This window comes from Carex rostrata, chromosome 10 (genome assembly GCF_964058835.1).
Source record: "Carex rostrata chromosome 10, lpCarRost1.2, whole genome shotgun sequence".
Taxonomy (NCBI): Eukaryota; Viridiplantae; Streptophyta; class Magnoliopsida; order Poales; family Cyperaceae; genus Carex; species Carex rostrata.
In genome coordinates, this window is record NC_135927.1 from 7,750,354 (window position 1) to 7,774,097 (window position 23,744).

A 23,744-nucleotide genomic window follows, 5' to 3' on the forward strand; every position below is an offset into this window, starting at 1 on the left:
GGGAGAATATCAAACTGATGTGCTTCAATAAATTGACACACGCTTTGCCAATAAAAAAAATTAAGGTGCATGAAAGCCACTGAACTAAATTCTGGTGGTGACATGTGGATCCACTTGTTTGTCACCACTTACCGGACTTTATATATCGTTTTCGAATTCCAAGTTTCCAACTAGCTAGACATGACATAATTTGATAGAAAGATTAATGACACACATAAATTTGACCTCTCATGCTTGAGAAGTATTAATTAATTAAGCACGTGAATTCTCCAATTTTCTTAAGATGAGATACTTGCATGTTTTGGAGTTTTTTTGTATTACAAGTACCGAAAGGGGTAGCTTGTATGAATTGATTATTAGAAAGAAAGCATCATGTCAATTTTAGTTTTCTTAAGATGAGATACTTGTATGTTTTGGAATTTATTTCTCAATTAAAAAGGGTCATTTTGCTTTAGTCCACCTCTATCGTCGGTCAATAACCAATTGTAAAGTAAATAATCGGTGTTTAATTTAATTTAGTGATTAAGACAATACCTTCATATGAAATGTCTCATATTTATAATTTCATTATATTAAAACAAAGTGTTGCTCTGTCGGGCCCCACCTCTAGCGCACCTATTATTATCTATCAATCAAGAATCATTTTTTATTTAAGCATGATATTACAGTTTAATTGTGAGTTAATCAATTTATTTATCTATTTCAGTTTTATAAAGGTGAGTTGATTGAAGTGCTATGGTGACCACCACTATGCAAACGTTACCACTTCTGTACGACGACATGTTAGATTATGAAGCCGTAAGTTATCGTAACTGCTCTTATATAACGGTTACGGACCGGTCCATTAAGATCCCAAATTAACTCAACTGAGTTAGAAGTTCGCAATTTAATATACACAAGGTGTCTATAGAAAAGAGTTCGAACACCTTATCGACTTCTACTCTTTCGAAAACATACAGTCTACCCTCTCTGAAAATAAAACGTACGTATCAGTATCCTTATGATGAAACTAAGCAATTGTTTTTATTAAACAAGAAATGGAAACTCACATTCTGTGATTTCATCCGAAACGAATACAACTTTTGAAATATCAATAAACTAAAATATTTAATATATATGTGTGTGAGAAATGAGAACTTAAGTGGCATTATGTAGTAGATACCTCATAAAAAGTAGAATTGATCCACGTATTGAAATTCAAATGTAAGCCTAATACCTTGTTACAACAAAATAGGTACTCTCCACCCTTTTTTTTTTTACTTAAAAAGTGATGTCGGGTATAATTTATCTACAACTTTAGTAGAGCATTAACAACCCACCAGTAAAATAATTATATATTAATTGTATCTTCAATTCTTTAATGCAAAGCCTTTTTTAATTTAGTAATTCTGTTGAATTAATAATACTATTAAAATATCACATACGCTTGAAATTGACAATTGCACAGCAGTAAAACATAAAAATGTAAAATCAGCAAACACAGTTTTGGGTTACAGAGTTGGTACAAAATTTATTAAATATTAATGGAAAAAATTATTGATATAATATGCAGGGACGGAGCCATGTGGGGTGAATGCGGTCAATTGACCCCATTAATTTTCAATTATTTTGTATTTTTATATGATTTTTTTATATATTAGAGTATAATGTTATGAATGCTGTAAGATTAATTCCATTCAGAATGAAAAAAAATTATATAATTGACTTTCAATATGTATTTGACCTTCATAACTTAAAAGTCTGGCTTCGCCCCTGATAATATGTAATATTATAATTAACTCTATCTCAATTAAAAAACTTTTGACATGGAAAATCAGTCGTTTAGTTTATTGATTAAGTATTTTTAGTTAAAAGGTTTGAGATTTGAAATTTAGATTTTTTTTTTTTTTTATGAATATCATATAACTTAGTTTTTCTTAAAAGAAATTGTTGGTAGGGCACAAGAAGATTCTCTCTACGATTTTACTCAGCGGATTACGCGTGGCTTGTAATGATTATCCGTATCCAACTTTTTTGTAACTTTTGTGTAGTGCAAGAATCAAAAGAGTTAGTTCACACTGTCACACAAATGCTTCATGAAACGTTCCATAGAAGACTTCTCTCTCCTAAGTTCAGTACTTTTGGGTTAATGTGGGGTCGGCTAAATTTTCCTCTAATTTGAAATTATTTTCTGTTTTGGTTGGAAATTATTTAGTGCCCATTTTGTTTGTTTGTTGGTAGTTAGAGAAACATTTAATGAGCGTTAGAATTGTTCATATATTAAATTTTTGTAAAATTGTTGTGTTAATATAAACGTGTGTAGTGTCGATATGCCTACCTCTATAATAATTCTTTCCTGGAGATTACGAATTTCAATATCCTTTTACGTGGATAGTAAATTTCACATGGAATAAAAAAAAATGTCAATAAGTGTTTGTCTAAACAAATTTTATTGTATGATATATGTCTGCATTTTCTTATTATAAAATAGAGACAAAATAAATAAACAAATGAGCAGATCGAGACTTTAGAAGAGGCCCAATTTCATCCAAAAGCAAAAATCTTTCATTTTTTGTACATTTGCGGTTTCATTTGTAAGCTGTTAAAAAGCAGAGGCCCATTCATGTTATTGCGATCAGCTATAACGGTAACATTTGCGGTTCATTCTGCTACTCTTCAAGTTTCTCAACAGCTATAATTTTAAGAAAAGTAGATGACCTCCATTTGAAGGTGAAAGGACATCTCCATTTCTTTCCTTGACAAGTTGACTTTGAGGTTCCTTCGTCTGATCAACTTCTCAATTTTTCTATGCAATTAGAAAAATATTATCATAGGATAAGACAATAAAGAATACTTGCCTAGTTCTCTATGCCTACAACTTTATGTTCATCAGCTTAAGGCCTTAAATGATATATTATATGTGGCACAACTCTTTCTTTATAATGTTAATTTGATTTAAAATTTTAGAAAAATAATTACTCCATCAATTCAATTTATTTATCCATATATCTGAGATAGTCCATTAAATAAAAAATAGAGTAATTAAATACGACAAAACTCTTCTTTATTTACCCTTGTATTATTCATGAATATTACGAATATTTTTTGTTTAATTTTCTATAATTAATAAATATTTGTACTTTGGTATATTGCTTGTATATATTATGAAAAACAAAATGCTTTATTCGAAACTTCTAGCTAAACTGAATGATGCCTTTTCATCTTCGATCATTTATTATTATTATTAAACATTTTTTGAAGGCCAAACCGAACCGTTCAACATGTCTCCATATTAAAATGTATTTGGAGCTCAAATTTTACATTTTTTTGAAGTTTTTTTTTAATATTTATTAAGATGTATACAAAATTGTTGTTTTCAGATAATTTTGAACCATTAAAAAACAACAATTTAAAAAAAAATTCTAAATAAATAGTAATAAATTTCCAAAAAATGTAAAATTTGGTCCCTAAGCACATTTTAATATGGCCATCATGTTAAATTGTTCGGATCGACTATTTGGATTTTGAAATCACAAAAATGACTTATAAAATTATGGTGTCAAGATGTGTCACCATATAATGGTGTAATTGATTATTATTATTATTATTATTATTATTACTATTATTGTTATTATTATTATTTATCAATTTATCTTACAACTCCGATCTTCTTCTTTTTAATCCTAATCTGTTACAGTTTTCCTCAATTGTTTATACTTTTTATCTTTTCTCTATTACTTTATGTAAGTTTTGGTTAATTATTAGATAGAAAGTAGTACCTTGGGATCTAAATAAGTTATCACTTAAACATATATTTCCACCTACGTACGTCATAGATTTAAAAGAAATAAGTTACGAGTGACTCATGTTGTTTATTATTATTATTTTTAGCGCTTAAACGGAGTACTTGCTTTTGTCAATATGGTGATGGTGTGATTGCGTTTTGAAAACGCCAGTTAAATCTGTATATTAATTGAACCTGATCTCCACCTTCCTTTGTCTACTATGGTGAGGGATCGACCGTGAGGATCACAATTTCAGCATCTCCCATCTCTTACTCTCTGAGATATCTTCTCATTTTTATTTCCATCCTTAGAGACAAATAATCTGTAGCCTAGGAATGGAGTACCTTAATAATCTCAAGGACCAAGAAGTGCTTCCGATGAATCAACTTGGAGACAACGCTGCAAAAACCGTGCAACTATCAGCTGCAAGAGGTGAACATCACATGCGGGGCCCAAAGCCCAGCCACCAACCGACGAAGATGATTGTCACCGCACCAACATTCGATCAACAACTTCAGTTTGAAGATGAAGTAGAGAACAATATCTCAGACCCTGAAGCCGAAGAAGGCCTTTTCAACACGCCAATTCACTGTGCAGGAAGGGTGTCGTTCCTTGTTGAGGCTTTTCAGCAACTAAATCCAATTTGGCGGTTGAGGCTCCTCTCTGCCACCTGCCTTATTATCATAGCTGCAGTGGTGAGTATTCTTTTCTACCCTGACGACCTTCATGAGGCTAAAAGAATCCATGACCCATTGGACCCACCTGTTCTGGACCCTTATCACACCGGCCTGCAGCTCCCAGCAGGTCTTCAATTCGTCGGCTTTTCAGGCCAAAATCCGTTGTTGAATTCGTCAGCTTTCGAGGTCTTCAACAATGATAGCCAAGTTGAAGGCTTCTATATTTGGATGGATTGCTCACTGAGTCTAAGCGATTTAATCCTGGCCATGGTACCCGAAATGGATCGGGCGCCAGAATCCAGCACAGGCATGCTCGAATACATTGTCCATTTCATCTTAGGTCCAAATCACTCCGAACCGATTTGGCGGTTGAGGCTCCTTGCTGCCTTGAGCCTTGTTGTCCACGCAACGCTAGGGATCCTCTTCCTCCCCAGATACCTTCACGGGATACAAGCAACATATCAGGTAATTAAGTCCTACTTTCTTTATTTGTTCATTGGCTGTCCCTTTTATACGTAATTTTTATTTTATATCATCATCATGTTAATTATTATTATTGGGCTGTAAGATTTAATGCTATAACTTATATATGATATTTATATAAATTTACTTTTCAGAGGGTTATGCTCATAATAAGTGTAGGAGTTCCAATTGTTGTTGCGGTAATTACCCTTTTGGTCAGCGTTTGGCTTGCACCTGATCCATATGGGCAGAGCAATTGGATTACAGGATTATCAGTGACAAATGCTAGTATACTTGGCGGTCATCTAGCAATTTATTGGGCACATAAATGGGGCACTTGAAACTAATTATTTCTTCTCAGATTGTGTTCATAAATTTGATTGTTTCTTTTTTTGGGGGTTTATGTAAAATCCATAATGATGTTACCGAGATTGATGCCAACTCCTTTGTACTTTTTGTCATTAGGCTGAGAATGGTATGAGCGGGGTTAAAATAAATCTGCTGGTATTCCTTAGGAATAACAACAACTTGTTAATTATTCCGATTTCAATAGTTGATCTTTGTTGAGATTTACACATGAAAAACCTATTTTGTTGAGATTCGTGCATAAAAATGTTTGAATGATTGAGATCGGAATAATAGGTTTCCCTTATTCCCAAGGAATAACAACAGATTCATTTCCCTTTAGGTAAGCTGAGACTGAATGATTTTCACTTTTCATTTTCGCAGTGTTTGTTTGCATTTTTAATTATGTATTTTTGTTGATTTTGTTATACAGATCTGTGATTTGTTTATGTTGTTTTTGCGTAAAACATGTAATGTGTGTATCATATATCACTATTTTCAGAAAAAAAGATATATAAACCAATTTGATTTTTCCATTCAGTATGATTTTTCATGATCAATTCACGTTTAGTTTGTACAAGTAATTATACCATTTTCTTTAGTTATATTTGCGAAAGGAAATATAAAATGTTAATTGCCAAAATATTGTTTTTAAAAGTCAATAAAACATGTGGAGCTCGGTAAAATAAATCAGTATATACCTCATACCTGGGGTGATTCGAATTGAGGTGAGGGGTGGGGCGGAGGGGATAGTCTTGATTTCATTCTCAAATCGTTATATGAGACACAGGATTTCTGAAAAAATGTCTCCAAATCGTCAGTGCATACACATTTATGTGTTTTTGAAGTTTACAAAGGTAAATATGATATTATAAATTTTGTAGGCAAGAAATACGTAATTTCCAAGATTTTGAGGGGTATACATGAAATCCCCTTTATAAAATATTTGAGGTGTAGTTAGTATATAGTACGTGGCTCAATTTTCTTGGATTATCACCTCTCACAAGTCATTGAAAGAGTCCCTTCTTCGTGATTTTAATTATTATTAATATCCTAAAAAAAATTTGTTGAAAACTTTTGGGATCTAAATAGATAGCTTGACACATGATTAAAAAATATGCAAGGGTGGGTCTCAGTCAACGAAACAGCCTCTTTTTGTCACATCGAAAGTACTCGGAAAGAACTCAATCTTGTTAAATTATAAGGTCTTTTTCAATGCTTTTTGTTTGAAAGAAATATCTCAATCTTTTGTCGTAAAGGAAAAGATAGAATTTTTATGTACTAAAAGAATTAAATCATTAATTTAGTTTTTTTTTAAAACATTGTTTGTGATTAAACTAGAAGTATTGAAGTAAAATCATATTTTTTTTTATTTTTTACAAAATAGGAGAGTTTTAATATCTCATGTTTTTCATACCTCATCATATCTCCTATTATCTTCATTTCCAAATTAGTATGGTTATTATATTAAGCAGCTTAAATTGATATATTAAATTTTAAAAATAAAGATATAATATATGAAATATGATAAGTATAAAAAACATGACATATAACCATTATTTGAAAAAATAAAAATTTCAAAAGACAAGATCTCTTTCGAACAAGATGGGAAGTTTTGACACTCTCTTCAGTCCTCAATCTGGGTCAGCGTGCATGTCCCGGTGGGTCTTTTGATTCTATTCTCAATTTACCCAAACTTTTATAATTTCCAGCATTTTTTGTGTTGTTCTCTTTACAACCTACCAGGTAGGAAGTAAATTACAACTGTGTAATGAGTTAAATTCATTCGTTACATGTTATGTTCATTAACATTTAGGCTGTGCTCCAGTAATTGTATAAGAGAGGGAGGGGACGGGATGGGAGCGGAGGGAAAGGGATGGGTTAGCAAGGAAGGGGAAATTTTAATACATTTACTTGCTCCAGGAATTTACACGGAGGGAAAAAAAGGTGTGGTGTAATTTTTTAATGTGAGTTACATTGTATCTAATTGTGACTATTACAATCATTTTACTAATTACATCCGGTGGCATTTTTTATTTCATCCCGAGAAAAATGTTCTCTTTATGCATGTGGGAAAAGGAATGTTCATATCACTTGATTTGAGCGTGACGGAGGTTTCATCGGTTGATATATAGTCTGGGCAACAATGGAGAGTTGTATTGTTGGATTTACACACCTTGTTACTTGGTATGATTATAATGATGAATCTTTCGGTACCTTCACATTTCTAGAGAAGATGATTTGCGCTTCATAACTGTGTAATTTTGTTTTTCTACTGTGACTGTGTTCTAGTTTTTAGTACTGTTGTTACATGCTTTTGGGAACATTGTTTGTCATATTTTGGTTTGATGCTTGTGTTGCTTGCTTCAAAAGTTGTACTAGTGATGTTTGAAGTGATTGTTGCATGCTTTGTTAGTTACTGGCTTGATGGTACCAGTGATGGTAGAAAGGATACTGGTCTGTTGGTACCAGTTGTAATGGCAGTGATGCTAGATGTTTTTATTTGTAGGTTTTGTAGTTTGAGTATTTAATGGCAGGGGCAAATGAGCAATAATGGAAATAGGGGTGTCAATGACACCCGTTTACCCGCTTACCCTACCCGTATCGTATTCGATAAGACGGGTATGGGTAAGGTTTTTTTTTCGTTAGTTTATTGGATATGGGTTTGGATAAAGATTTTTTTTCGTTAGATAAACGGGTATGGGTACGGTTAAAGGTTATTTCGTACCCGTTGGGTAATGGGTAATTATATGAAATATATTATATATAAATATACTAATATTATATCCAATTTATTTATTTTTCTTCTTTTCATATTGTTGTATGCTTGTATCAACGCTGGAGACATATATATCATATATCAACGAATTCATTTCCTTGTTTTCTTCCTTATTCATCGTTATTGCCTTTTTCTCAATTATGCATATGGAAATATTTCATGTTTCAAAGAAAATATATCCTCACCTTATTTTCTAACAATAATGTATTGTTTGGTCTAAATGAGTAATCAATTAATGTCAGCTCAGGTGTTGGCGTCTGAATTTTGCATCACATGTCAGCTTTCTCAAGGTTATACTATGAATATATATATTTAATAATTGAACGAGATGTAATGAAATGTTAGAAGAAAGAATGTAACAAGTAACAAAATTGACCCTATGCTGTTCGAACCATTATATTAGTATTTTCGTTATTCGCCCACTACCGTTTTGTTACCCGTTAATCATAACGGGTATGGGTAGGGTAGGATAAGACAAATTCTTAACGGGTATGGGTAGGGTATGGGTAAGATCAATTCTTAGTGGGTATGAGTATGAAAATAGTTCCACCCTCCCCGTATCGTACCCATTGACACCCCTAAATGCAAATGATGTGTTTGCTTCTAAATGTGACTTTTAGTTGCCTATGCACCAGTTGCTGGTACATGGTGATAGAGATTTCATTTATGTCATGTTGATTCAAATTTGAGTTCTTTCCACTGTTATTGTATTTAATTGGCATTGGGTTCTCTCTAAATATGTACTTGTAGTTTAGTGATTTTAATTCTACTTTGTGGTTGTGGAGACTTGAATTAAAATTCTATGTACCACATATTGTGCACTTTATGTTTTAACCCACGATGAAAATTTTCTAGTTACCATTAAAGCCCGATGTAATATTTCGATGTTGAGACACTGGTAATATAAATTGATACCAGTTCTCAACGACGATAGTTGGCGAGTCATTTACTATAATTTTTGGTGGAATAAGGTGGAATAAAATTAAAACACATGTTTATTTGGAGTTCAGTTAAAGCGTCAAATTTCTTAATTTTTTTCTTTCTAACTTTACTAAATTTGCTTGACGCCAAAGCGTCAAATAACTTTTACAAAAACATAGTAATGATGATAGCAAAAATATCAATGTATCAGCTCTCTTAACATATAACGAATAAAGAAAAAAAAGAAATTATGCATTGAAACTCAAGTTGAAAAATTCGAAAGTTACAGCTAGTTTGCATGGATGAGAGGCTTTTAACAAAAATATCAATGTATCAGCTCTCTTAACAAATAACGAATAAAGAAAAAAGAAATTATGGATTTAAACTCTTTAAGTTGAAAAATCCGAAAGTTACAGCTAGTTTTCATGGATGAGAGGCTTTTAATAGGATCAAGATATTAACAGGGCACTTTTGGCTTTATGTAGCGTACAAATAATATACAGTGTTGTTTTAATTATGTTATCCGTCAGATGCATAAAGCTAAAACTATGCTGTCAATATCTTTACCCTTTCAGTGCCCACGGAATGAATTAAAAGAACCAATATTTATTTACAGTTTATGTTCTCAGTTCTCACTATACCCAAAAATTGATTCCCAAATATACCCTTTCTTCCCTGTTTCCTGTTCTATTCCCTCTAATCCATCTACCCTTTCTTCTCCATGTATGATCATGGTTCACCTATGTCTATATCAGAAATATTAACTGAGTGCAGAGATCCATCTTTTGATAGCATAGCCTCTGCATAAATCCCTTTTTTCTGAGATATCTCACTCATCAACCGTTAATTCGCAATCAAACATCGAAAACAACAGAAATATTTTCTTAATTTAGGAAGGTAAGCCTTAGTGGATCCAGTTCAGTGAAAGTTTAATTTGAGTCTAAATCTTGAACTTGGGCTCCGTAGTCTTGTTACAGTCACAGATCACCACACGAATCACTGAGGTGTGGGGTCCGTTAGCAGCCGAAGTGGAACCCTGAAATTTTAATATTGATAATGCTACCGAGTAATGTCTCATGTCTGTCTGCTCACCAAATCATTCTAAAATAAACCTCTCACCATGTATAGAATCAAAATAAACCTCTCATCATGCATAGAATCAAAATAAGATTATATTATTTGATTGAAAGGCTAATATTCAATTCGAAATTACATCTTTTAGTCACAGCCATTGATAGATCATAACATGTAGATGCTTAATATAAGAAGAGAAATATATACACACACACATACACAATACACACAAACGCTAAGGCTAAGAGAAATAAAAGATAACAACAAATAATCTCTAGCCTTTGATACTACTACATGATATGATAACATTAAAAAAAATATATAAATCTCACATGAGAAGCTTCAAGATCCTCTTGTTCCTGGAATTTTTTAACCAGTTCAATGAGAAATAAACATAAAAATAGTTGTTTGATTCATATACAAATGCATGATGATCAACTTATACTATTTTTAACAGTTCTGATTAACAGTTAAACAATATCTCTATCAGTTTAGTTGAGTAACTGCACGTCTCAACAATATTCAAATTGTCATACGTACCTAACTAAAATGATCAGTTGTTTGATGAATAGCACAATTTTGTTACAAATTAATTAACCAACAATCATAGTCATTTAGTTCCCTTTCCCAACTGAAACTGGGTTTCATTAGAGTCATTCTTTATATGAGCATAAAATTTTTGGAATAATTTCATTATATTATGTATATGATGCAACAATTCAAATAATTAATGCAGATAATAATAATATATGTAAATGTTTATCATTTAATTCTGCACAAAATATCCAGCAGCACACCTGAAAATCACCGGTAGTCTGCTCCAGAAAATCCCACACCTTGTCCGACTCCTCTATCAACGACTAAAAGTCATTAGAGTAATGTATTTTGATTAGCACTTGTAAAATTATTATAAAAAAACAGTTTACATATCGTAATAACTAAGTCCTAGCTAGCTAGGTGTGTGTTTGTTTGTTCCGTAATTTCTTTTAGTATTTGTTTACATTTAATTGGCTGGATGTTTATAAATCACCTTTCATATTATCTGGAGTTTGAGTTATTAACAGGTCTAATTTCACATGTTGTAATTTAAAAAAAAAAAAGTTGTTATTCAAGCTCAGTAAATTTTAATTTAAATTTAGTTTTGAAGTCATACGGATGCTCTCGAATATCAAGAAAATTATCATATAATATTTAGTTGAACACGAATATGATATTTCTCTAAATTCCACGGTTAATTAATAAAAGTTACCATATAATTAATAAATGAGATAATTTACTAATAATTTAATTATCACCTTAAGACTTTCATCACATGCAAAATCTGTTTTATTTACATTTCAGTTCTCGGCTCAGAGGCTTAATATTGCCTAATTCTAAGTTTCAAATTTCCATTTTCTAGACAGCCTTAAAAGAGTCAGTGACAGAGGATGAAATTGATAAAGCTATACATATGTCGTCATAAGAAATGGATAAATTAAATCAAATCCCTAAAATTTTGTATGAAAGAGGTAGCAAGCAACTCCTTTTTCAATTATTCATAATTTTGCCGAAAAACACAATTAAATCCAAAGTGCACAAGCTTTATAAATTAAAATAAATTTATTTTATCTAACAGAAAATAGGAGTGGTGTCCCATAAATTTTCAAGGATAAACACAGATAATCAGCTACAATAAAGGATATGAAAGGGAAAATGCTAGGGGTGAAAATTCAGAAATTCTTATAGTAAATAAATTCATCAAAATAAATCAAGTTAAATTAATTGAAACCTGATTGTGCTGTTTTTGCCAGTATAGGTTCTCAGGCCTCCACGGGATCCCACATATCCCTGTGTGCTTGAGCCAGTATGGGATCTCATGCCTCCACGGGATCCCGCATCTCCCTGTGTGCTTGCGCCAGAACGGGATCTCAAATCTCCCTGTGCGCTTGAGCCAGCATAGGAACCCGCATATCCCTGTGTGCTTGAGCCAGCATAGGATCTCGCATATCCCTGTGCGCTTGAACCAGCATAAGATTCCGCATATCCCTGTGTGCTTGAGCCAGCATAGGATATCGCATATCCCTGTGTGCTTGAACCAGCATAAGATTCTGCATATCCCTGTGTGCTTAAGCTAGAATGGGATCTCGCATCTCTCTGTGGGCCCTGCGATGATAAGTCGTTGACCGTACCTGTGTGCATGCTTCTCATGCAAACATCATATAAAAGCAGAGGTAACCGTTAAGTGATATAAAGTATGAATAAATTAAAACTTAATTGAATTATAGTTATGTAATTAAAATTTAATTAAATTAATTAATTGCAACCTGGTTGTGTTGCTTGTGGTAGCAGATGGCACAGCAGAAGTTGGTCTGGTAATCGCACTGTTGGACTTCCCTCTGGATACCATTGATCCCATCTATCTGTATATAATTCAAAACTTGCTAAATATGTATAACAGAGAGATAGAGTGATATTTCCAAAGGTACGTATTTATACTTATAGTACTCTGATCCGGTATTTGCATTTGATTGGTTGACATTCTTTTCTTCTTTCGTCTTTCAAAAGCAAGCCATTGAAGTTTGGTAGACGCGGCAACAGCTAGCAGGCCACTGAAATATTATATTTTGTAAATAATTTTACTATATCTTTTTTTTTAGTTAGAAAACTTTGTCAACAGTTTGAATTATATGAATTCTGATTACATAATTGTTGAACGAGTCAAATACATTGAGTTGCTCAATTGAAATTTCACTCACGAACCGATCACGGACCTAATCTGAACAATTACCGAACTTTTTGGTTCATGTTTATTCAGCAGCCTTAATCTGAACAATTAACGAGCAAGGAAATGATTTACGGAGGTATTTTAAAAGAATTGTTGTTGTGAGTTGGATGTACATTATCCATGATGTAACTTTAATTAGGTGAATAATTAAATCATTTGTAAAGTAAAGTTGACAACATTATAAAAATAATTTAATTTTTCATTATGTACCTCGACCAAAGGAATTTTAATAAGTGTGCAATAGAAAATGTTTTGGATGTTAACTTGCAAACAGCTACCAACAAACTTTAATTAGTCATCTGCTGACTGTTCTTGAGACTTTTTCTAATTAACTTGCACGGTTTTTGACAATTAAAAGCTAAATTATTAATGGGAGAATTGGGTATGTATTCATCAAAACTTCACTATTTGAAAATTTTCCCATCAAAAGTTTCAGTTCGGATACTAGCAGAGATTTTGTAAAGGTGGAAATAGGCGCCTGCTGGTAATGGGACCGAGATGTACAAACACTGTGGGCGTCACTTAGTTAAAAAATTTCATTAGCTAAGATTTGTAGTTGTAAACAAATTTATTTAATGTAATCTTGATAGTCACTGCCAAGTTTTAAAAAAAAATACTAAAATTTTCTTCATTTCCCTTCCTCTTCAGTCATGGTGACTCTTTCCCAGAAGGAGAAATTACTCATTTGTTCTCGGAAACCGACAAATTAATTAGAGAAATGATATTTTCTTCAAACATTGTATATTTTATTATTTTTTTGGGTATGTTTGGATGAAACAAGAAATAGAGCAAGAACAGAGCAAATCTCAAACTTGAACATAGTAGCTAACTCAACTTTTAATTGGGTTAGTAGAATAGTGAGCTAATTCATTTAAGACAAATAAAGAATAGTGAATTAGTGTTATTTTTGAATCATCCAAACATCAAATAGCTCAAAAAAATAGTACTATTCTCGGGTTAGTGCTATTCTTGCTGCATCTAAACGCAACATTAATGAATGGTAAAACAAATACTTCATGAATTTAAAATAAGTTTTAGTTAATAGAAAAGACAATAAATAGATAAATTTGTGAGTTCTAAAGTTTGGTAAATATGATATCATGAATTTTAGAGGGGAGAATACATAATTTCAAAGTTTTGATGGGTATACATGAAATCCCATGGGAATGTCATTTGAAAGAGACGCTGCTCGTTTATCATCTTAATTATTATTAATATCCTAAACAAAATATGGATGAAAACTTTTTGGGATCTAATTTGAAAGCTAGATTCCAACATATGATTCAAAATATGTTACTCTTTCAATGAAAGTACTTGAAGAGAATCTCAATCTAGTTAAATGATAAGTGTCTCTTTCAACATAATTTTTTATTTATAGAAATAATATTACAATAATATATGATTCTAAATGGATTAATTATAGAGTAAAGATTTTATCTCCCGCTATTTGATCCCCTAATCGTTTCCGTGATGGTTTAACTTCCTTTAAAAGAAAAGACTAGCAGCACTGGCAACCCTTGATTCAAAAAAGAAAAGAGTAAACTTTCTAAAAAGAAATTTAAAAATTGATCGTCATAGAAAACACAACAAGAGAAGACTCCATTCTCTCTCCTCTTCATTCTTGCAACGCATAGCACTTCTCTAGTACCTATAAATACATTCAAACACCAAATAAATTAACTGATTTATAGATTCAAGTTAATTTACACCATAACAATTCACAATTCAATGCGTAAGTGTGAATACTTAAAATTTTAAATATTAGTATTTTTTTACAAATACTACTGTGTTGGTGATTGTGCGGTAGTGGTCCCCCCTCTCCCCAGGTAGTTAATTCACGAAGCACATTTAAAAAAATTTCAAAAATATTTTACAACATAAAAATTCACACTTTAATATATAAGTGTGAATACTTGATATTTTAAAAATAAAAGTTTACGACAATTATAATGCTGACACTTGAGATTGTCATTACGTATTTGCTTGTCCTTGATTTTCTGCATGTGGTCCCTATCTTAGTCGCTTTCAAGCGACATTTGCGCACCCCCCAGGTCAATAGTAAACTAGTAATCCCCAGGTAGTTAATACCAAAGACACATCTATGGACTTCTCAGAAATACTTTACAACATAAATATTCACACTTTACTCAGTAAGTATGAATACTAAGCATTTTAGAGAAGAATACTTGACAAGATATGGATATTTGCACACTGAAATATGAATATTTGAATGATGAAGAATCTGAAAGTATTTCATCATGGATCTCATTTGAAAAAGAAAATTATGTAGAAGATGTTTGTGGTTTTAGATTCACAAAATTCCTCACAGATAGTTAGAAATATTGGTGAGATTAAACAGACAAAAAAGACCCAGTTCTAAAAACATGTAAAATGTGGGTGTGTAAAAGTAAGTTGATGTTCATTTTTTTTTTAAAATACTTAATGTCTTAGATATGAATACTTAGTATATTATATGATAATACTTTCGCATATAAGTATTCATACATGCACGTGTCAGTTATAAATTTTTTTAAATATAAGTGGCCCCCTAAGTAGTTAGTAGTCCTCTCATGTAATTAGTGGTCTCCATCGTACTTTATGCATCAGTTAGTTAGAGGAACGTTTAGAAAACTGAAGTAGAGGTACTGTTTCATCGATCCCTTAATTATATAGATATTTTTTTTATCGCTTCTAAAGGAACTGAAATTTTTTTCAGCCCCGTTAAAAAAAAAGTTTCTAAATAAATGAAAAAAAAAATTCCTCACCATGCACGGATTTGTAAAGGGTCTAAAAAAATTTCAATTCCTTCGGAAGGAACTGAAAAAAAAATCGGTTCTTTCTACCGACTTGAAAAACTCATTTAATCTGTTTATTAATTTATATTATTTTAATACTATTTCTATAAATAAAAAATATTGTTCTTTCCATGCCTTTTGTTTAACTAGCAGAATTTTTATGTTATTTTAAATTTAATGTCACTATAAAAATTATTGCTCTTTCAATTCCTATATCATTTTTAGATTATTTCTCAATTTACACAAACTTCTCTAATTGGCATGATCTTTTGTATTGTTCTATTTACAACCTAGCTATCTTGTAACAATAATAGTAACAAATGAATTATTTGAATTCGATATGGTAGGGCTGGGCAAAAAAGCTCGAACTCGTAACTCGCTCATTTACAGCTCGTTTAACTCGGCTCATTTACAGCTCAGCTCATTTACAACTCGAGTTGGCCAACTCGTTTAATAAATGAGCCGAGTTCGAGTTGGCCCCAACTCGCTCATTTATAACTCAGTTGCAAATTATTGGTCACAATAAATTCCAAAATAATCAAACCCGAATCTCTAGACTGTTATTTGTGCCTTGAGATTCGTGCAAAATATGTTTGAACTTGTGTTGTAATACTATTACTGGTTAAACGAGTTGTGAGCCAACTCGAGTTGATAACGAGCTGAGTTTGAACTTGTGTTGTAATACTATCACTAGTTAAACGAGTTATAAACGAGTTGTGAGCCAACTCGAGTTGATAACGAGCCGAGTTCGAGTTGGCTCTACAACTCGTTATTACCATCTCAACTCGAGTTGGCTCGCTCGTTTATTAAACGAGCCGAGTTCGAGTTGGGGGTAACTCGCTCAAATTCGGCTCATTTACAGCCCTACGATATGGCGAGAAAAAAAATTCTTGATTTGAGAATAATTCATATATAATTCGAAAATGATTTGAAATTATACATTAAATTCAGATCGGATATCTCAATACAACAAGAGAGAAAAAAAAATATAAAATTCACGAATAATTCAGCAAAAGTTCAATCAACCGAATAATATGCCGTCTGTGTCAAAAACGAGTTCTTGTCACTATTTCTAGCAAGTAAATTACAACGGTGTAACGAGTCAAATTCATTCGTTACATGTTATGTTCATTTAACATTTATAGTGACACAAAATTCACAGCAAAAGGTTTCCTTTTTTCTGTTTCGATCTTATGTGGCCTTCTCCTTGCAACACCTACATTGGATCACTCGAAAGTCGAAACTTCGCATAGTTAAAAAACTCACCCGCCTCGTGAGAAGTTATAGAATCTCAAACAACCGGATTCATGTTAATCCCAAAACCCTTCTCTCTTCCCTCCGCCAAAAAACCCCTTCGAAAAAACCCACTATTTTGTATCTCCGCGTAGTCGAATTAGCGGAGGAAAGGCGTTGTAGAAGAACGGCGTAGTCGAATTCACGCATCGCTTCTGAAATTTCAGGAGTTGAGAGATCTTCTGAGACTAAGATTTATGTTAATTTCTAATATTTATATGACAGTGATACTAATTTCATTTCAATTTCATTAATGTAGATTCTCTACGAGGTTAAATGTTTTCTACCGTGCTTCGACGGTCAGAGCGGATCCGGAACAGGAACAACCCCATGCTCCGTCAGACGAAGAAAGAAGGTTAGGTTTGCAACCTTTTTCCCTTTTTCATTGAGATGAAATGCGGTGGGTTTATTACTGTATGGTTGTTGCAGAAATGGTACCAGATCTTGTTAGAACCATTTTATAGTGTCATTAGTATCAGTACAGTACCCCTTTACATGGTGCTAAACAATCAGATACATCGATGATTGTCTTTCCATAATAAAAAAATTTGAGGAAAAAGTTAACTAAAATTCAATACCACGGTTCTTTAAGTCAAATATATTAATTGTCCAATTTTACAGATTTTGATATTTCTATCTGATCAAGGTTAGTTTAGTAATTGCACAAATACGAACATCTGAATCTCTTCTTAATTGCTTTATATGAGAACTAAATTCTGATACAGTTTTTTTTTTAAATATTTTTTATCTTTGCAGGGGGAAGGGTCACTGTCTCTGTTCAGCGCAAGAGCAAGAAAAACATTAAAAGGCACAAACAAGACGCCTCAGTGTTTAGCAAACTACCAGATGTGATGGTTGTAGATATCCTCTCTCGGCTGCCACTTAAATCTTTCTTTCGTTGCAAATGTGTCAGCAAATCCTGGATTTCCCTCTCCTCTGATGCTGTTCGCCTCAACAAGCATTTGGAACCAACTATGAGAGGTTTTTTCTATAACCATGCATATGGTGCTGGTTTTGTGAACTTCTCAAGTGGCATCAACAAGGTGGAGCATGTTGAAGTTGATGGAACAATGAGTGCCTTATCATGTCACGACCAGTATTTGGAGATACTAGATTGCTGTAACGGGCTTCTCCTTGTCAAAGCCTCTAACAAGAAATCACGGTCTGCACATGATATACATGTCTATAACCCGGTAACTCGGACTCTGTTCACCTTGTGGTCCTATAAACAACTTGATGACAAGCTCTTGTATGATGTTTTTTCATTGGCTTTTGACCCTCAAGTGTTCCATCAGTTTCATGTAATTAGATTCACGGGCAAGAAAAACCCCAAATTTAACTTCATTGACATTTTCTCATTTGAAAGAGGCGAGTGCAAACATCACAAAAAGTTGACGTCTCATGTGAGAATCAACTATCAATCCAAGGGCACTTTTATTGACGGGAGGGTTCATCGCTTAACAACTCAAGATGAAATCCTCAGCGTTGATCCCAACAATTGCTCCTATCAAGTCATCCGCCCACCAAATGTGGAAAACCGTGTTATGGTTGAAATTGGACAGTCCGAAGGGGTCTTACATTGTTTGTGTGTGTGCAGCAATAAAATTTGTTTTATTTGGGTTCTTAACAGCTACACTACACAGGAGTGGACCTTAAAGCGCCAACTGAACTTTAATACAGAGTATCAATTTCTCTCTTCTGGTTTCAATCATTTTACTGCTTTCATCCGGTTGCATTTTTTATTTCATCCCGAGAAAAATGTTCTCTTTTTGCCTGTGGGAGAAAAAATGTTCGTGTCAGTTGATTTGAGCCAGAGGGAGATTTCATCGGTTGGTAGTCTGGGCCACAATGGAGAGTTGTATTGTTGGATTTACACGCCTTGTTACTTGGTTTGACTTGATTTCCAAAGATGTAATGATGAATTTTTATGTACCTTCACATCTCTAGAGAAGATGATTTGCGCTCCATAACTGTGTAATGTTGTTCTTTTGTTGTGATTGTGTTCTAGATTTTAGTATTGTTGTTACATGCTTTTGGGAATCGAGTTTCTCATATTTTTAATGCTACTTTATACTTCATATTCGACTTTGGTATGATTTTTAATTACCAGAAGCATTGATTACCAGTAGAATAATGATTCCTCTGCAAATTTTGGGCCCACTGACTGGAATTACTGATGGCATGCATGTGATCCCAATTTCAGCTAGCTAATTTTGGTTAAATGCTTGTGTTGCTTCAAAAGTTGTACTAGTGATGTTTGAAATGTTTGATGCATGCTTTGTTGGTTATTGGTCTGTTGGTACCAGTTGTGATGGCAGTGATGGTAGCTGTTTTTATTTTGTAGGTTTAGTTTATTGAGTATTTAATGGCTGGGGTAAAAGGGCAATAATGCAAATGGTATGTTTGGTCCTGAATGTGAGTTTCAGTTGCCTATGCACCAGTTACTGGTACATGGTGATAGAGATTGCATTTAGGTCATGTTGATTCAAATATGAGTTCTCTCTACTGCTATGTTACCCTGACACTCCTAGAAACTCATCGTGCCAGTGTTCGACACGTATCCGACACCGACACGCCTCTGACACAACCACAATACGTATCAGACACGTCAGCTGGCGCGTTTCTATTTAATGTATATCAAGAACTTTTGATATTTAATTTATATAATACAAGTATTATTAAACTAATAATATAATATAATAGGCGTGTCGTATCCTTAATTTTTGAGAATTGCCGTATCGCCGTACCCGTGTCGTGTTCGACACGATACCCGTACCCGTATCCGTATCCATGCAACATAGCTCTACTGTTATTGTAATTTTGATTGACATTGTTTGTCATGTTGATGCAAATGTGAAATAAACAATATTCTTTTCTGTTTCACTTTTATTTTCTGGCTTCATTTATAGATTTTATTTATGTGTATATCTATTGTGTATTTAAAACAATTTGGTGCATGTTTTATTCAATGTAGCATTTCCTTCTAATCTCAGTTTAAGATTACATTAGCTTGAGCAATTGGAAAGGGTGGATATTAATTTTTCTGAATGCCTGTTTTCAACTTTTTTATTTTACTGTTTATAATTTTGTAAAATTCTTCTTTCTAGGATAAACTGATTTCTTCCCTCAGCTAGCCTAGGCAATTACTTTTACATGTCTAGGCTAGATACGGATCGGATAGTGATCATATTGTATCCTTATTCATTATAATTTTCTAGATACGGATACAGATATGGATAGTCTCGGATACGGATACGGATACGGATTAGATATTAAACACTACGGATATGGATTGGATATCGGACGAATACGGATATTAGATCTAATATTTTCATAATAAATTTGTTGATTACAGAACATATATCCGTAGTATGTTCTGTAATCAACAACCGCAAATGTATATACAATCAAGTAAATGTATAATAAATTTGTTGATTACAGAACATATATCCGTACTAATGATTTATTAAATAAATCAATTTATTATGAATATACAATTCTTAAATTTGTTGATAAAGATACGGATATTAGATCTAATATTACCTATGACATAATGATTTATTTAATTGATAATATGATATATGTTCTGTAATCAACAAATTTAAGAATTGTATATTCATACTAATGATTTATTTAATTGTATATTCACACTAATGATTTATTAAACTGTTCTGTAATTTGTTGATTACAGAACATAAATTGATTTATTTAATTGTATATTCATACTAATTATGTCATAGGTAATATTATTTCATCTATATGCAGTTTAATAAATCAATTTAAGAATATATAGTACATTTGTTGTTGTTTAGAGATATAAACGGTCGGATGTAGATAGTTATGAATAGTTAAAAATCTAACTGTATCTCTATCCGCTATAATTTTTTTAGATATAGATATGAATTAGACAATTTAAGTAACTTTTTGGATTTGGATTCGGATGAAATCGGATGAGATCCGATCCGTTTAGACCCCTACTATAATGTTTCACCTTTACTACTTAATTTACTTGACTTCATGAAAACATTTTGATATTTATATTCAAGTCAAAGCATCAAATAACTTTTACAAAAAATAGTAATGATGGTAATAAAAAAAATATCAAAGCATCAACCCTCTTAACAAATAACGAATAAAGAAGAGAAAAAATGATGCATTTATACTCAAGTTGAAAAATCCGAAAGTTACAGCTATTTTGCATGGATGAGAGCCTCTTCAATGGGATAAAGAAACAGAGGAGTTTTGGCTTTATGCAGCGTACAAACAATATACAGTGTTGTTTTAATTCTGTTATCCGTCAGCTGCATAAAGCTAAAACTGTGCTCTCAATATATTTACCCTTTCAATGCCCACGGAATGAATTAAAAAAGACCAATATTTATTTACAGTTTATGTTCTCACTAAGCCCAAAATTGATTCTCATATATACGCTTTCTTCATTGTTTCCTGTTGTATCCCCTCTCATCTATCTACCCTTTTTTCTCCATGTATGATCATGGTTCAACTATGTCTATATCAGAAATATTAACTGAGTGCAGAGATCCATCTTTTGACAGCATAGCCTCAACATAAATCCGTTTTTTCTGAGGTATCTCACTGATCCTCAGCCATTCTTCGTCGGTTAATTCCCAGTCGAATATTTCCAAGTTCTCTTCAAGCCTTTCCTTGTTGAAGCTTTTTACAACAAAGCTTACACCTTGCTCATAAAGCCATCTTAGACATACCTAAAATAACCAAATTGATGAACATATATAAAGGGTCACAAAGTGTATTTTGGTATAATATCTTGCAAATTGCACCTAACAAATCACAGTATTTGAATACAAGTCTTGCTGTTTCTTATATTTCAAGACACATTGTGATTAGAGTGAGGCTATGGTACTATGCATAGCGCAAATTGGTCCGTACTACGAATCAAAATCTCCATTTTCAAAGTCCAAACAATTGATCTGAACTGTTCAGCATGCTCTCCATATGAAAATGTACTTCCATATCCAATTTTACATTTTTTAGAATTTGTTTACTATCTTTTTAGACAGGAAGAAAATTTACTAGATCTAAAGATTTTAGACCATTCAAAAGTGGTTTTCTACATACCAACAAAAATAGTACAAAAGAAAATCTAAATAATGTAAACTAATATATAGATCCATAGTACAGACATCTGTGTTATGCAAAATACAATAGCCTCAATATTGTATTTAAGTTCTTACTTGATAAATCAAATCACGATTTGGTATTAACATGCAAAAAAGCCTGAAATTCCACTGTAATTTTGAAGAAACCTGTTGTGATAGTAGATAAAATATACAGTATTATCGAGAAAATAACCTGTGCAAGACTTCTCCTTTTAGCTGATGCGATCAATTTGAGCACTTCACAATCCATAACAGTATTATTCCCGACCCTGCCTCGGCCGCCCAAAGGAGAATAAGCTGTTATGTGTATTCCCCTTTTTGCACAATATTCCTTTAACTTTTGCTGTCGCCATACTGGGTTCATCTCGACCTGAATTAAAAACGGAAAGGAATGAAACTAGTATAAGTACTGGTACAAAACTGATCATGGTACTTTATCTGTCAGCATTTAATATAGAGTGGCTTATGTAAAACACTTACGGTTATTTGAATTTATTTTACAACAGATTACTACACATTGACATTAAGTAAGTTGGGCTGATTGAAGCTTAATTAGTAATTACAAAATTGAACCTTGATAAGGATATAATTGCACAGCATTTTTATATGGATGCTTTTCTAAAGAATGGTTATATTAAGCTATGACTACCAAACAAAACTGTGAATAAATTGTATAGTCAAATTTGTAATATTGAGTAAAAAAAAGTGACAGCATTGTATAATAAGAAGAAATGAAAATTAAAAATAACCTGGTTAACAGCTGGAGCAATATTGGCAAATCAAAGCAGCCCATCTAACTTCTTAGTCGTGAAATTACTGACGCCTATGGCCCTCGTCAAACCCAGCCTTTGACACTCCTCCATTGCTCCCCACACCCCCTTCAAATCCATCGGCACAACATCCTCTCTTTTCACAGGGAATGCCGGGGGCCCGGGTTTCACACTCATTGGCCAGTGGATCAGATACAAATCAAGGTAATCCATTCCTAGCTTCCTACGCAATTTAAAAAAAAAAAAAGAATTTCATTTATATCCCTCTGAAACCTCAAAATTATGAATTTCCCCCTCGAAAATTTCATTGGTCCTCTGAAATTAACCATTTAGAAGACTTTCTTTTTTCTTAAACATGCTATATATTCTTTTATTTTTTAATAAATGGTAAAATGGGTACTTCTTAAATTGAAAATGATTTTTACTAGAAAAGACAATAAAATGGGTAAATTTATGAGCTTTTGAAATTTAGAAAGGTAAATATGATATTATGAATTTAGAGGAAAAATAATCTAATTTTGAAGTTTTTGAGGGGTAAATATGAAAAAGTACCTGAGACTAGTTTTGATGGCAGGGAGAACAAGCTCCGGGTGACAATCTGTGCACCATAGCTTAGAGGTAACAAAAACCTCCTCCCGGGATCCAATGAGGCCGAGACTTGTAGCCTCCGCTATGGCATCTCCTATCGGCTTCTCTGATTGGTTGAAAGCAGCAGTGTCGAAATGCCGGTAGCCCAATTCTATTGCGGTCAATACAGCGGATTTTGTTCTTTCCGGGTCGAACGGGTGCTCCGCTGTACCCATTCCGACAAGGGGAAGTGGCATTGCGCACCCGGATTTGAGATTTATTGTAGGGATTTGGGGAGGGGGTTTTCTACGAGGTTCCTGGCCGCTAGCAGCCACACTGCTTGGCCGCTGCAACCACGGCGCCGCGGAGGCCTTGGATGGTTCCATTTGTGCAGG

At 33.0% G+C, this 23,744-nt stretch overlaps 2 protein-coding genes and 1 pseudogene across 4 annotated transcripts; 1 reads left to right on the plus strand and 2 right to left on the minus strand.

Annotated features, from left to right (window-relative positions):
• Nucleotides 1-16,909: 16,909 nt before the first annotated feature.
• Nucleotides 16,910-19,379, plus strand: LOC144561084 (F-box protein At5g07610-like). Of its 3 annotated transcripts, XM_078310291.1 has the most exons (3): nt 16,910-17,043; nt 17,134-17,229; nt 17,631-19,379. In XM_078310291.1, exons 2-3 carry the CDS (start codon nt 17,151-17,153, stop codon nt 18,767-18,769), a joined length of 1,218 nt encoding a protein of 405 aa, XP_078166417.1. In that variant the 5' UTR covers nt 16,910-17,043; nt 17,134-17,150; the 3' UTR covers nt 18,770-19,379. The 3 variants fall into 3 exon arrangements, with proteins under 3 accessions (XP_078166417.1, XP_078166416.1, XP_078166418.1); XM_078310290.1 differs by having other exon boundaries at nt 16,918-17,229; XM_078310292.1 differs by lacking the exons at nt 16,910-17,043; nt 17,134-17,229 and adding an exon at nt 17,470-17,520.
• Nucleotides 19,380-21,294: 1,915 nt separating this feature from the next.
• On the minus strand, nt 21,295-23,735 carry LOC144561027 (non-functional NADPH-dependent codeinone reductase 2-like). Its single transcript, XM_078310246.1, has 4 exons — nt 23,335-23,735; nt 22,762-23,005; nt 22,206-22,382; nt 21,295-21,598 (listed from the first exon to the last, which is right to left on the minus strand). Exons 1-2 carry the CDS (start codon nt 23,733-23,735, stop codon nt 22,792-22,794), a joined length of 615 nt encoding a protein of 204 aa, XP_078166372.1. The 3' UTR covers nt 21,295-21,598; nt 22,206-22,382; nt 22,762-22,791.
• On the minus strand, nt 21,368-22,376 carry LOC144560231 ((1S)-1,7-diacetoxy-luvungin A aldo-keto reductase pseudogene; annotated as a pseudogene).
• Nucleotides 23,736-23,744: the final 9 nt, after the last annotated feature.

What these genes read in the sequence shown, in the direction of transcription:
- LOC144561084 (XM_078310291.1), top strand. Translation starts at nt 17,151, where the DNA reads ATGTTTTCTACCGTGCTTCGACGGTCAGAGCGGATCCGGAACAGGAAC. An exon ending in CCGTCAGACGAAGAAAGAAG is followed by an intron (nt 17,230 to 17,630) that starts GTTAGGTTTGCA and finishes TTATCTTTGCAG; the next exon opens with GGGGAAGGGTCACTGTCTCT.
- LOC144561027 (XM_078310246.1), bottom strand. Translation starts at nt 23,735, where the DNA reads ATGGAACCATCCAAGGCCTCCGCGGCGCCGTGGTTGCAGCGGCCAAGC. An exon ending in GCCATCAAAACTAGTCTCAG is followed by an intron (nt 23,006 to 23,334) that starts GTACTTTTTCAT and finishes TAAATTGCGTAG; the next exon opens with GAAGCTAGGAATGGATTACC.